The sequence below is a fragment of the Stegostoma tigrinum genome, chromosome 46, assembly GCF_030684315.1.
Source record: "Stegostoma tigrinum isolate sSteTig4 chromosome 46, sSteTig4.hap1, whole genome shotgun sequence".
NCBI classification, from domain to species: domain Eukaryota; kingdom Metazoa; phylum Chordata; class Chondrichthyes; order Orectolobiformes; family Stegostomatidae; genus Stegostoma; species Stegostoma tigrinum.
The window spans coordinates 7713102-7728050 of NC_081399.1; the positions used below are offsets into that span (position 1 = coordinate 7713102).

At 54.3% G+C, this 14949-nt stretch overlaps 1 protein-coding gene across 1 annotated transcript in view; it reads left to right on the plus strand.

Moving 5' to 3' along the window:
* The window catches only part of LOC125449632 (plasma protease C1 inhibitor-like), a 33766-nt gene that overhangs the window by 795 nt on the left and 18022 nt on the right, over positions 1 to 14949 (plus strand). The window contains exons 2-5 of the mRNA XM_059642845.1: positions 4205 to 4306; positions 4866 to 5148; positions 6027 to 6167; positions 10690 to 10893. Of these exons, the coding sequence (XP_059498828.1) occupies positions 4244 to 4306; positions 4866 to 5148; positions 6027 to 6167; positions 10690 to 10893 (691 nt within the window). The 5' untranslated portion in view covers positions 4205 to 4243. The remainder of the gene's footprint in view (positions 1 to 4204; positions 4307 to 4865; positions 5149 to 6026; positions 6168 to 10689; positions 10894 to 14949) is intronic.

Below are 14949 nucleotides of genomic sequence, written 5' to 3' on the forward strand. Positions count from 1 at the left end.
ATTCCCGGCCACGTCCCGGTAAATGCTGCCCTTTCTATAGAATGGGACACAATGCTGCAGGAGAGTCCTCGTGTCGAACATCCGAAACCTTCTGCCTGTGATTGTTCCTTATGACTAGCGTTTCATCAGTTGCTTCCTCAAGTTCGAGGACGTGAACTACCCTGTTTCCGACTTGAATTAAGATTAAGGCTATGTCCCCATGATAAGCCAGTAGGCCTGGAGACACAGTGCTCGCTAGTTTGGCCTCAGTGGATGTGTCACTCCCACAAGGCCAGTGCTGAGGGACTACGCTATCAACTGGGGGGCACCAGTTGACCAGTGTTATTGACAGAGATATTCGGACTGAGAAACATGACACGCAGATAGTGATGGAGAGCCCGGCTATTATCTTCGCCCTTGAGCATTTTACAGTCATGCCCTGTGGAAGCCCATCAAGGCGGTACTGTCAAAGCTATTCTGCGGCACCCCCAGCCCCACTTTGCGAAACCATGGCTTTGAATGTTAGGACAAGTGTTCATCTTGTTTTAAAGCTGGTGAGATTTCCTTCCTCGGCTCCCCTCCCAGGCAGTGAATTGCAACCCTCTGGAGGGTTGGGGGGGCGGGTAAAGTTCATTTCCTCAAATCGCTGCATGCGTCTGGCCGTTTGCCTGAAACAATGATGGCCCTCTGGGTGAAAATGTTTGTTCTCAAATCCCCTCTAAATAACTTTAAAATTATGTTCCCCCTTGTTATTCAACAGCAACTTTTGGTTCACCCTGCCCATGCCCCTCATAATGTTATACACCCCTCTACCAGGTCTCACCTCAGCCTTCTCTCCTCCAGAGAAAACACCCTGAACGTATCCAGTCTGTCCCTTCATCGCTGAGTCTCTCCGTCCCAGGCAATGTCCTGGCGAATCTCCCTCTGCACCCCACCCCAGTGTAATCCCATCCTTCCTATAGTGTGGGGGACCAGACCTGCACACAGTGCACCAGCTGTGTCCTGTACAGCTCTAACATCACCTCCCTGCTGTTATCGTACATATCAACCACTGACCAAGGCGTGTCTCCCATTTGCCTTCTGAACCACATGCTAAACCTGTCCCACCACCTTTAGGGAATTGTGGACAAGCATCCCAAGATGCTTCCCAGTGTCCTGCCTTTCATCGACTACTCCCTTGTCTTGTTCCTTCTTGCAAAGTTCATCACTTTGCGTTTATCTGCCACTGATGTGCCCATCTAATCCATTAGTATCCTGTAATCTACCACCTTCCTCCTCATTACCAACCACCTGGCCAATCCATCTCTCATCCGCACACTGACTTGCTATCCCAGCCGTATTCCTCATCATTTGCTCAAGCAAACGCCAACGAGGGACCCATCCTTGTGGTACACCGCGCCACACTGGGCTCCAGTCATACATGTAGCCTCTGGGAACTGGCCCTCAGCCAATTTCGGATCTCAAACACTAAGTTACCCCCCAGGCCCGGTGGCATTTGTACCTGGTTTTGTGCCAACCTCCCTCGTGGGACCTCATCAAAGACTTTGCATGTAGACCACATTGAAGGCCCTAACCCTCATCTGCGTGCTTCGACACCTTTTCCGAAAAATTCAGTCCACATTTGGCCGTCCTAGCTATCCCACCTTTTCCGAGTGGGGATGGATTGTCTCTCCTGCACGGATGTACCCGGAGCGTAAGGGGACAACATTGAGCGTTGCGCCGTGCGCGATTCCCCCCGACGGGGCACGAGCAAGGAGCGCAATGGGGAAGGGGGCGAAATGGCAGGAGGCCGCCCGATCGCCAACGTGGGGCGGGGGGGGAGGCGCTGCCGGCGGTCGACGCCGTAACTCGGAGGGCCGGGTCACGGCCATCGGTGCGTGGAGACGCAGAGTGCCGAGCGCTGCTCCCCGGATTTGCAGGTGGTCGCGTCCTGCCGCTGGAGCGGGCAGAAATGGCAGGAAACAGACCAGCGGCAGCGGCTATCGCGGCAACAGTCTCCAGCGAAAGGAACGTCTCCCTAGCAATGAGCAGCACCTGCGGGAACAGCCTACAACAACGTTCGCGTGTACCATTAGGATACCGGCACCATTTTAACCACTGGGTCATGCAGGTGATGCACAACAGGGACCGTATAGCTGTGTTATTGAAGGATAAATTCCCCTGAGGCCCATGCACCAACGGACTTGCAAATGACACCAGTCAGCGAAACTTTATTTCGAACTTCTTTGCAAGAGAGAAAGAGAACATAGAACATAGAACATTACAGCACAGTACAGGCCCTTCGGCCCTCGATGTTGTGCCGACCTGTCATACCGATCTCAAGCCCATCTAACCTACACTATTCCATGTACGTCCATATGCTTGTCCATTGACGACTTAAATGTACCTAAAGTTGGCGAATCTACTACTGTTGCAGGCAAAGCGTTCCATTCCCTTACTACTCTCTGAGTAAAGAAACTACCTCTGACATCTGTCCTATATCTTTCACCCTCAATTTAAAGCTGTGCCCCCTCGTGCTAGCCGTCACCATCCTAGGAAAAAGGGTCTCCCTATCCACCCTATCTAACCCTCTGATTATTTTATATGTTTCAATTAAGTCACCTCTCAACCTTCTTCTCTCTAATGAAAACAGCCTCAAGTCCTTCAGTCTTTCTCATAAGACCTTCCCTCCATACCAGGCAACATCCTAGTAAATCGCCTCTGCACCCTTTCCAAAGCTTCCACATCCTCCTTATAATGCAGTGACCGGAACTGTACACAATACTCCAAGTGCGGTTGGGAGAAAATAAAAGCCACTCTGTGCGCTGCGCAGCTGGGTTTGGTCACCATGGCCCTCCAAAACTGCTCGGGTTGCCTTCATACGCAGTATGGGGTAGACGCTACACAAGCATTGCTTGCAACAAGGCTGGAGCAGGGGGCTGAATGGCCTCTTGTTGTTCCTGAGGGACAGGCTGGAGAAGGGGCTGAATGGCCTACTGCTGTTCCTGTGGGACAGGCTGGAGAAGGACCTGAATGGTCTCCTCCAGTTCCTGTGGGAGGGGCTGGGGAAGGGGCTGAATGGTCTCCTCCAGTTCCTGTGGGACAGGCTGGAGAAGGGGCTGAATGGTCTCCTCCAGTTCCTGTGGGACAAGCTGGAGAAGGGGCTGAATGGTCTCCTCCAGTTCCTGCGGGACAGGCTGGAGAAGGGGTCGGAATGGCCTCCTGCTGGTCCTGTCTAACAGGTTGGAGAAGGGGCTGAGTGGGCACCTCCTGTTCCTATGGGACAGGCTGGTGAAGGGGCTGAGTGGCCACCTCCTGTTCCTATGGGACAGGCTGGAGAAGGGGCTGAATGGCCTCCTCCTGCTCCTGTGGCAGGGGGTGGGGAAGGGGGGGCTGAATGGCCTCCTCCTGCTCCTGTGGGATAGGCTGGAGGAGGGGCCTGAATGGCCTCCTCCTGCTCCTGTGGGAGGGGCTGGGGAAGGAGCTGAGTGGCCTCCTCCTGCTCCTGTGGGATAGGCTGGAGGAGGGGCCTGAATGGCCTCCTTCTCTCTAATATTGCTGGTAACATTAAGGCAGAATTATACTTTAGACAGCTCCAAAAAGCCGGGGGAGGGGGAACACTGTCAGGGCATTGAGGAGGAATCTCTACACTGTATCTAACCCTGTGCTGGGAGTGTTTGATGGGGGGAGCAGTGTAGAGGGAGCTTTACTCTGTATCTAACCCCGTGCTGCCCCTGTCCCTGGGAGTGTTTGATGGGGGGAACAGTGTAGAGGGAGCTTTACTCTGTATCTAACCCCGTGCTGCCCCTGTCCCTGGGAGTGTTTGATGGGGGGAACAGTGTAGAGGGAGCTTTACTCTGTATCTAACCCCGTGCTGCCCCTGTCCCTGGGAGTGTTTGATGGGGGGAACAGTGTAGAGGGAGCTTTACTCTGTATCTAACCCCGTGCTGCCCCTGTCCCTGGGAGTGTTTGATGGGGGGAACAGTGTAGAGGGAGCTTTACTCTGTATCTAACCCCGTGCTGCCCCTGTCCCTGGGAGTGTTTGATGGGGGAACAGTGTAGAGGGAGCTTTACTCTGTATTTAACCCCGTGCTGTCCCTGTCCCTAGGAGTGCTTGATGGGGGGGACAGTGTAGAGGGAGCTTTACTCTGTATGTAACCCTGTGCTGCCCCTGTCCCTGGGAGCGCTCGATGCTGACGCTGGGTGTAAATTCCGCTCTAACCGCTCCGTGCTGTTTATTTTGCAGAGAATTGTTCCGACTGAAGACGTTGTGCAACATTGAACGATGATGATAACATCGCTGGGACTTGCCCTTCTGCTGCAAGCAGCCTGTTTCCTGTCTCTCGAGGTAGAAAACATCTCATTCGCATTTCCCCCGCCCCCCCCCCCCCACCCCGGGAATTACCCGTTCTCAAAAGGGGGTGGGCTTTTCAAATTGAGGGGCTTTGGCTGGGGGGGGAAAGACTCACCGGATGGGCCTTTATGTGTCTGTGAATTTCATGTGTCCGCGCGTGTTTTTGTGTCCTTTTTTGTGTGAGTGTGTGTGAGTGAATGTGTGTGTGTGTGTTTGTGAATGTATGTCTGTGTGTGTGTGTGTGTGTGCAAGTGTGTGTGTGTGTGCAAGTGTGTGTGTGTGTGCAAGTTGCGTGTGTGTGTGTGTGTGAATGTTTGTGCAAGTGTGTGCATTAGTGTGTGTGTGTGTGAATGTTTGTGTGTGCAAGTGTCTGCATTAGTGTGTGTGTGTGTGTGTGTGCAAGTGTCTGCATTAGTGTGTGTGTGTGTGTGAATGTGTGTGTGTGCGTGTCTGCATGAGTGTGTGTGTGTGTGAGAATGTGTGTGAGTGCGAGTGTGTGAGTGTGTAGTCACTGGGAGGTACAGTGATGCTCCCTGAATGATCCTGTTGCCAGGCGGTGAATCTCCCCCAGATTGTGGTGTATTTCCTCCCGTCCCGAGCGGAGCGGCAGCATGTGCGGGGCCTGGTTGGAGCAGATGATCACTGCTTCCCGTTCGTTGACCCTTGGCAAGGTTGTGTGGAGCACAAGGTCCCCCTGCAGGAGATGGAGTCTGTTGCCTCCTCGCTGACCGCATTTGGCCTGGAGGCTTTCCATATCATCGCCAGTTACAACCAAGACTCCAACGTTCTCATCTCGCCCGTCAGCCTGGCAGCTGCTCTCACCCACCTGCTACTCGGTAAGCTCACCGCAAGGGGTACAGGTACCAGCACACATCACCTGGGCAACAGAAACAGAGCCTCGCACGTACGATGTAGCCCTCACATCAGCTGTCTCTGTGCCTCCCGCTTGCTCTCTCTCAGCATTCCCCTCACTCTCAGACACTGTCTCTCGGTTCCTCTCGCTTTCTCCCTCAGTGTAGTCCACCCAGCATATGTGTCTCAACCTGCTGGTATCTCACTCAGTCTCATGCACAGCATTGAGAGCATTGGAGGGAGCGGGCACTGGCGGAGGGTCAGTGCTGAGAGAGCGGGCACTGTCGGAGGGTCAGTGCTGAGGGAGTGGGCACTGTCGGAGGGTCAGTGCTGAGGGAGCGGGCACTGTCGGAGGGTCAGTGCTGAGGGAGCGGGCACTGTCGGAGGGTCAGTGCTGAGGGAGTGGGCACTGTCGGAGGGTCAGTACTGAGGGAGCGGGCACTGTCGGAGGGTCAGTGCTGAGCGAGCTGGCACTGTCGGAGGGTCAGTGCTGAGGGAGTGGGCACTGTCGGACGGTCAGTGCTGAGGGAGCGGGCACTGTCGGAGGGTCAGTGTGTCCAAAGTCTCCCCTTGTTGAGAGTATAGTTGAAATGGTTGTGGGAGACTACAGTCAGTGTTCGTACTGAGGGAGTGGGCACTGTCGGAGGGTCAGTACTGAGGGAGTGGGTACTGTCGGAGGGTCAGTGCTGAGCGAGCTGGCACTGTCGGAGGGTCAGTGCTGAGGGAGTGGGCACTGTCGGACGGTCAGTACTGAGGGAGCGGGCACTGTCGGAGGGTCAGTGTGTCCAAAGTCTCCCCTTGTTGAGAGTATAGTTGAAATGGCTGTGGGAGACTACAGTCAGTGTTCGTACTCTATCCACAGGAGCCCGAAACGACACGAAACGTGATCTCGAAGCGGCTCTGCACTATCATCATGAGGTCAGATGTGTCCACCAGGCCCTGAAGGAGGTGCTGAACCGTTCGCCCTCTTTGATAAGCGCCTCCCAGCTGTTTTACAGAGACGGTATGTGACCTTTGCCCAGAGCTCATTGGTTCAGAAAGCTCTGGGGGCCCGTTTGTTGAGTGTCTTTAAGAGAGAGAGAGATATTTGCGTGTTTGCCCCGTTAGGGACTTGAGGGGAGATCACAGGACAACGATGATGAGGAACATCGGCCATGAGCTGAGATCCCTTTCACCTCAGGACTGGGAGGCCGAGGTCAGGTTCTGGGAGCCACGCACGCACTCCCCTCCCCCTCCTACCCTGGCTATCGCTCCTGATTTAAATTCTGATGGAACAAACCTGGAATTAAAAAGATGGCCTCATTTATGACAGTGAATCCTTGTTGCTTGTGAAAAGAAAATAAAAATAAACCCTTTCTGGTCGACTGGTACCCCTTCAGAACAGAAATCTGCCACCCTTACCGGCATCTAGCTGTACACGTGACTCCAGGCCCCACCGTGGTCACTCGAGACTGAAATGGTGCTGCACTGTTCACACGGAACTTGGCACCAGCTCATCCCATTGAAACAACCGAAGACCGAGTTGTGGCTGCGGTCCGAATAAAATATCTCCCAGACGTACACGACCGGGCACGCAGGGAGACATTTCACCCCCACTCGTAGGCAAATCCCCCCTAACCTGCACATCCCTGGGCACTATGGGACAATTTAGCACGGCCAACCCACCCTAACCCACACATCCCTGGGCACTACGGGACAATTTAGCACGGCCAACCCACCCTAACCTACACATCCCTGGGCACTATGGGACAATTTAGCACGGCCAATCCACCCTAACCTGCACATCCCTGGGCACCATGGGACAATTTAGCACGGCCAACCCACCCTAACCCGCACATCCCTGGGCACTACGGGACAATTTAGCACGGCCAACCCACCCTAACCCGCACATCCCTGGGCACTATGGGACAATTTAGCACGGCCAACCCACCCGAACCAGCACATCCCTGGGCACTACGGGACAACTTAGCACGGCCAACCCACCCTAACCAGCACCTCCCTGGGCACTATGGGACAATTTAGCACGGCCAACCCACCCTAACCTGCACATCCCTGGGCACTACGGGACAATTTAGCACGGCCAATCCACCCTAACCCGCACATCCCTGGGCACTACGGGACAATTTAGCACGGCCAACCCACCCTAACCTGCACATCCCTGGGCACTACGGGACAATTTAGCACGGCCAATCCACCCTAACCTGCACATCCCTGGGCACTACGGGACAATTTAGCACGGCCAACCCACCCGAACCAGCACATCCCTGGGCACTACGGGACAACTTAGCACGGCCAACCCACCCTAACCAGCACATCCCTGGGCACTATGGGACAATTTAGCACGGCCAATCCACCCTAACCTGCACATCCCTGGGCACTACGGGACAATTTAGCGCGGCCAACCCACCCTAACCCGCACATCCCTGGGCACTACGGGACAATTTAGCACGGCCAACCCACCCTAACCTGCACATCCCTGGACACTATGTGACAATTTAGCACGGCCAACCCACCCTAACCCGCACATCCCTGGGCACTATGGGACAATTTAGCACGGCCAACCCACCCTAACCCGCACATCCCTGGGCACTATGGGACAATTTAGCACGGCCAACCCACTCTAACCCACACATCCCTGGGACACTATGGAACAATTTAGCACGGCCAATCCACCCTAACCCGCACGTCCCTGGGCACTATGGGACAATTTAGCATGGCCAACCCACCCGAACCCGCACATCCCTGGACACTATGTGACAATTTAGCACGGCCAACCCACCCTAACCCACACATCCCTGGGCACTATGTGACAATTTAGCACGGCCAACCCACCCTAACCCGCACATCCCTGGGCACTATGGGACAATTTAGCACGGCCAACCCACTCTAACCCACACATCCCTGGGCACTACAGGGCAATTTAGCACGGCCAATCCACCCTAACCCGCACATCCCTGGGACACTATGGGACAATTTAGCACGGCCAATCCACCCTAACCCGCACATCCCTGGACACTATGGGACAATTTAGCACGGCCAACCCACCCTCACCCGCACATCCCTGGGCACTATGGGACAATTTAGCACGGCCAACCCACCCTAACCCGCACATCCCTGGGACACTATGTGACAATTTAGCACGGCCAATCCACCCTAACCCGCACATCCCTGGGACACTATGGGACAATTTAGCACGGCCAACCCACCCTAACCTGCACATCCCTGGACACTATGGGACAATTTAGCACGGCCAACCCACCCTAACCCGCACATCCCTGGGCACTACGGGACAATTTAGAACGGCCAACCCACCCTAACCCGCACATCCCTGGGCACTATGGGACAATTTAGCACGGCCAACCCACCCTAACCTGCACATCCCTGGGCACTATGGGACAATTTAGCACGGCCAATCCACCCTAACCCGAACATCCCTGGGCACTACGGGACAATTTAGAACGGCCAACCCACCCTAACCCGCACGTCCCTGGGCACTACGGGACAATTTAGCACGGCCAACCCACCCTAACCTGCACATCCCTGAGCACTATGGGACAATTTAGCACGGCCAATCCACCCTAACCCGCACATCCCTGGGCACTATGGGACAATTTAGCATGGCCAACCCACCCTAACCTGCACATCCCTGGGCACTACAGGACAATTTAGCACGGCCAACCCACCCTAACCTGCACGTCCCTGGGCACTACGGGACAATTTAGCACGGCCAATCCACCCTAACCTGTACATCCCTGGGCACTACGGGACAATTTAGAACGGCCAACCCACCCTAACCCGCACGTCCCTGGGACACTATGGGACAATTTAGCACGGCCAATCCATCCTAACCTGCACATCCCTGGGCACAATGGGACAATTTAGCAGGGCCAATCCCACCCTAACCCGCACATCCCTGGGCACAATGGGACAATTTAGCACGGCCAACCCACCCTAACCCGCACATCCCTGGGCACTATGGGACAATTTAGCAGGGCCAATCCCACCCTAACCCGCACATCCCTGGGCACTATGGGACAATTTACCACGGCCAGGAATAGTGCTCAGGGATGTGCAGGTTAGGGTGGGTCGGCCATGGGGGTTACAGGGAAGGGATAGGAGGTGGGTCTGTGTGGGATGCTGTTTGGAGGGTTGGTGTGGATTTGATGGGACAAATGCCCTGTTTCTGCACTGTAAGGATTCTTAGTGAAGTTTAGAAGATGATGGAGTTCAAGATGATGGAAGGATGTGACACAGAGAAGCTGATTTCCTCTGGTTGTGGTTGGTAGAGTGGGGGTGTGATGCTGGGTGGGTTGGGTGTTGGGGTGTGCTGTTGAGGGGTTGGTGTTGGGGCCTTGGGGGTTGGGGGGGTCGGTGTTGAGTGTTTGGGGCTTGGGTGTGTGGTGTTTGGGCGGTTGGGGTTTGGGTGGTTGGTGTTGGGAGTTGGGGGGTTTGGGGGTTGGTGTTGGGGGTTCGGGGTTGGGGGTTTGGGTGTTGGGGGTTTGGGGTGTTGGGTGTTGGTGTTGGGGGCTGCTGTTGGGGGTTCGGGGGTTGGTGTTGGGGGTTGGTGTAGGCGGCTTGGGGGTTGGTGTTGGGGGGTGGTGTTGGGGGGTGGTGTTGGGGGTTGGGGTTGGTGTTGGGGGATTGGTGTTGGGGATGGTGTTGGGGGTTTAGGGGTTAGGGGGTGGTGTTGGTGGTTTGGGGGTTGGGGGTGGTGTTGGAGGTTTGGGGTTTGGGGGTGGTCTTGGGGGATTAGTGTTGGTGGGGTGGTGTTGGGGGTTGGGGGTGGTGATGGGGGTTGGGGATTTGTGTTGGGGGGTGGTGTTGGGGTTTGGGGTTGGGGTGGTGTTGGGGTTGGGGATTAGTGTTGGGGGGTGGTGTTGGGGTTTGGAGGTTGGGGGCTGGTGATGGGGGATGGTGGAGGGGTTTGGAGGTTGGGGGTTGGGGGTGGTGGTTTTGGGGGTTCGGGGGTTGGCATTGGGGGGTGGTGGGGGGTTCGGGGGTTGGGGGTTTGTGCTGCTGGAATAAGGGAAGAGTCCTCCTGTTGCGGGGAAAGGCGGGTGGTATCTGGACCCACGTCTCCAGAGGGAGAGAGGGCCTGCGGAAGGCCACTCTTGCAAACAGCGTTCACATCTGTGCATCTCATGGACATCTCGGTAATGAACCCACAGTGTCCCCTCAGGGAGGGAATTCCAGGGATTCTGATCCAGCGACACCAAAGGAACGGGGATATATTTCCAAGTCGGGATGGGGAGGGGCTCGGAGGGGAACGTGCAGGGGGTGGGGGTCCCATGTACCTGCTGCCCCTTGTCCTTCTGGATGGAAGTGGGTCGTGGGGTTTGGAAGGTGCTGCCTGAGGGTCTTTGGTGAATCTGTGCAGAGCATCTTGTAGATGGTACACACTGCTGCGACTGAGCATCGGTGGGGGTGGAGGGAGTGGGGTGTCTTGTCATTTCTGACTGTAGTCCCTGTCTCCCTCACACACACACACACACATTCGGACTGACTGGTCCTCCATCTCCACCCAGACATAGAGCTGAAGAACACGTTCAGGCAGCACTCGGAGCGTCTGTATGGTGTGGGGCCGATGCCGCTGTCCAGGAACATGAGTGAGAACGTGAGGGACATCAACTCGTGGATCAGCCAACACACCGGTGGCAAGATTACTGAGATGGTCCACGATATCACCGCAGATACCAAGCTGATGCTGCTCAACGCTGTCTTCTACAAAGGCCAGAGTCATATCTCTCCCCTCACCCACCACCCACACTCTCTCTCTGTGTCAGGCACCCTGTTTAAAGAGGGACTGTCTCTCTCTCCATCAGGGATCCTGTTTTAAGAGGGACTCTCTCTCCCGCTCTCTCTCCATCAGGGACCCTGTTTAAAGAGGGACTCTCTCTCTCTCTCTCTCTCTCTCTCTCTCTCTCTCTCTCCCTCCATCAGGGACCCTGTTTAAAGAGGGACTCTCTCTCTCTCTATCCCTCTCTCTCCATCGGGACCCTGTTTAAAGACGGTCTCTCTCTCTCTCTCTCTCTCTGTGTCAGGGATCCTGTTTAAAGAGGGACTCTCTCTCTCTCTCTCTCTCTCTCTCTCTCTCTCCATCAGGGACCCTGTTTAAAGAGGGACTCTCTCTCTCTCTCTATCCGTCAGGGACCCTGTTTAAAGAGGGACTCTCTCTCTCTCTATCTCTCTCTCTCCATCGGGGACCCTGTTTAAAGAGGGTCTATCTCTCTCTCTCTCTCTCTCTCTCTCTCTCTCTGTGTCAGGGATCCTGTTTAAAGAGGGACTCTCTCTCTCTCTCTCTCCATCAGGAACCCTGTTTAAAGAGGGACTCTCTCTCATTCTCTCTCTCTCTCTCTGTTAGGGACCCTGTTTAAAGAGGGACTCTCTCTCTCTCTCTCTCTCTCTCTCTCTCTCTCCATCAGGGACCCTGTTTAAAGAGGGACTCTCTCTCTCTCTATCCGTCAGGGACCCTGTTTAAAGAGGGACTCTCTCTCTCTCTATCTCTCTCTCTCCATCGGGGACCCTGTTTAAAGAGGGTCTATCTCTCTCTCTCTCTCTCTCTCTCTCTCTGTGTCAGGGATCCTGTTTAAAGAGGGACTCTCTCTCTCTCTCTCCATCAGGGACCCTGTTAAAAGAGGGACTCTCTCTCATTCTCTCTCTCTCTCTCTGTCAGGGACCCTGTTTAAAGAGGGACTCTCTCTCTCTCACACACACACACTCTCTGAGTCAGGGACCCTGTTTAAAGAGGGACTCTCTCTCTCTCTCTCTCTATCCGTCAGGGACCCTGTTTAAAGAGGGACTCTCTCTCTCTCTCTCTCCCTCTGTGTCAGGGACCCTGTTTAAAGAGGGACTCTCTCTCACTCTCTCTCTCTCTCTCTCTCTCTGTCAGGGACCCTGTTTAAAGAGGGACTCTCTCTCTCTCAGTCAGGGACCCTGTTTAAAGAGGGACTCTCTCTCTCTCTCTCTATCCGTCTGGGACCCTGTTTAAAGAGGGACTCTCTCTCTCTCTCTCTGTGTCAGGGACCCTGTTTAAAGAGGGACTCTCTCTCTCTCTCTCTCTCTCTCTCAGTCAGGGACGCTGTTTAAAGAGGGACTTTCTCTCTCTCTCTCTCTCTCTCTCTCACTCACTCTCTCTCTCACTCTCTCTCCGTCAGGGACCCTGTTTAAATAGTGACTCTCTCTCTCTCTCTCTCTCTCTCTCTCTCTGTCAGGGACCCTGTTTAAAGAGGGACTCTCCCTCTCTCTCTCCGTCAGGGACCCTGTTTAAAGAGGGACTCCCTCTCTCTCTCTCTCTCTCTCTCTCCATCAGGGACCCTGTTTAAAGAGGGACTCTCACTCTCTCTCTCTCTCTCTCCATCAGGGACCCTGTTTAAAGAGGGACTCTATCTCTCTCTCTCTCTCTCTCTCCATCAGGGACCCTGTTTAAAGAGGGACTCTGTCTCTCTCTCTCTCTCTGTGTCAGGGACCCTGTTTAAAGAGGGAATCTCTCTCTCTCTCTCTCTCTCTCCATCAGGGACCCGGTTTAAAGAGGGACTCTCTCTCTCTCTCTCTCTCTCTCTCTGTGTCAGGGACCCTGTTTAAAGAGGGAATCTCTCTCTCTCTCTCTCTCCATCAGGGACCCTGTTTAAAGAGGGAATCTCTCTCTCTCTCTCTCTCCATCAGGGACCCGGTTTAAAGAGGGACTCTCTCTCTCTCTCTCTCTCTCTCTCTCTGTGTCAGGGACCCTGTTTAAAGAGGGAATCTCTCTCTCTCTCTCTCTCAGTCAGGGACCCTGTTTAAAGAGGGACTCTCTCTGTCTCTCTCTCTCTCTCTCTCTATCCGTCAGGTACCCTGTTTAAAGAGGGACTCTCTCTCTCTCTCTCTCTCTCTCTCTCTCTCTGTGTCAGGGACCCTGTTTAAAGAGGGACTCTCTCTCACTCTCTCTCTCTCAGTCAGGGACCCTGTTTAAAGAGGGACTCTCTCTCACTCTCTCTCTCTCAGTCAGGGACCCTGTTTAAAGAAGGACTCTCTCGCTCTCTCTCTCTCTCTCTCTCAGTCAGGGATGCTGTTTAAAGAGGGACTCTCTCTCTCTCTCCGTCAGGGACCCTGTTTAAATAGTGACTCTCTCTCTCTCTCTGTCAGGGACCCTGTTTAAAGAGGGACTCTCTCTCTCTCTCACTCTCTCACTCTCTCTGTGTCAGGGACCCTGTTTAAAGAGGGACTCTCTCTCTCTCTCACTCTCTCACTCTCTCTGTGTCAGGGACCCTGTTTAAAGAAGGACTCTCTCGCTCTCTCTCTCTCTCTCTCTCTCTCAGTCAGGGACGCTGTTTAAAGAGGGACTCTCTCTCTCTCTCCGTCAGGGACCCTGTTTAAATAGTGACTCTCTCTCTCTCTCTCTGTCAGGGACCCTGTTTAAAGAGGGACTCTCTCTCTCCATCTCTCTCTCTCACTCTCTCACTCTCTCTGTGTCAGGGACCCTGTTTAAAGAAGGACTCTCTCGCTCTCTCTCTCTCTCTCTCTCAGTCAGGGACCCTGTTTAAAGAGGGGCTCTCTCTCTCTCTCCGTCAGGGACCCTCTTTAAATAGTGACTCTCTCTCTCTCTCTCTCCCCACCTCTGTCAGGGACCCTGTTTAAAGAGGGACTCTCTCTCTCTCTCTCTCTCTGTCCGTCAGGGACCCTGTTTAAAGAGGGTCTCTCTCTCTCTCTCTGTGTCAGGGACCCTGTTTAAAGAGGGAATCTCTCTCTCTCTCTCTCTCCATCAGGGACCCTGTTTAAAGAGGGACTCTCTCTCACTCTCTCTGTCGGGGACCCTGTTTAAAGAGGGACTCTCTCTCTCTCTCTCTCTCTCACACACACACACACACACACACACACACACACACTCTCTGTGTCAGGGACCCTGTTTAAAGAGGGACTCTCTCTCACTCTCTCTCTCTCAGTCAGGGACCCTGTTTAAAGAGGGACTCTCTCTGTCTCTCTCTCTATCCGTCAGGTACCCTGTTTAAAGAGGGACTCTCTCTCTCTCTCACTCTCTCTCTCTCTCTGTCAGGGACCCTGTTAAAAGAGGGACTCTCTCTCACTCTCTCTCTCTCAGTCAGGGACCCTGTTTAAAGAGGGACTCTCTCTCTCTCTCTCTCACTCTCTCACTCTCTCTGTGTCAGGGACCCTGTTTAAAGAAGGACTCTCTCGCTCTCTCTCTCTCTCTCTCTCAGTCAGGGATGCTGTTTAAAGAGGGACTCTCTCTCTCTCTCCGTCAGGGACCCTGTTTAAATAGTGACTCTCTCTCTCTCTCTCTGTCAGGGACCCTGTTTAAAGAGGGACTCTCTCTCTCTCTCTCTCTCACTCTCTCACTCTCTCTGTGTCAGGGACCCTGTTTAAAGAAGGACTCTCTCGCTCTCTCTCTCTCTCTCTCTCTCTCAGTCAGGGACGCTGTTTAAAGAGGGACTCTCTCTCTCTCTCCGTCAGGGACCCTGTTTAAATAGTGACTCTCTCTCTCTCTCTCTCTCCCCCCCTCTGTCAGGGACCCTGTTTAAAGAGGGACTCTCTCTCTCTCTGTCAGGGACCCTGTTTAAAGTGGGACTCCCTCTCTCTCTGTGTCAGGGACCCTGTTTAAAGAGGGTGTCTCTCTCTGTTAGTATCCCTGTTTAAGGGGGGGAATTCCCTTTGCCTGGTACCCTACATGCCGAGGGGCACGCTGCAGACCAGGGGATTAAAGTGGGTGAAGGGCGATCTGGTTGCGTGTTCTGACACGGGAGGGGTGAGTGGGTGCCGGTAGGGAGAATGTGCCCGGGTTTCCTGAGGGGTGA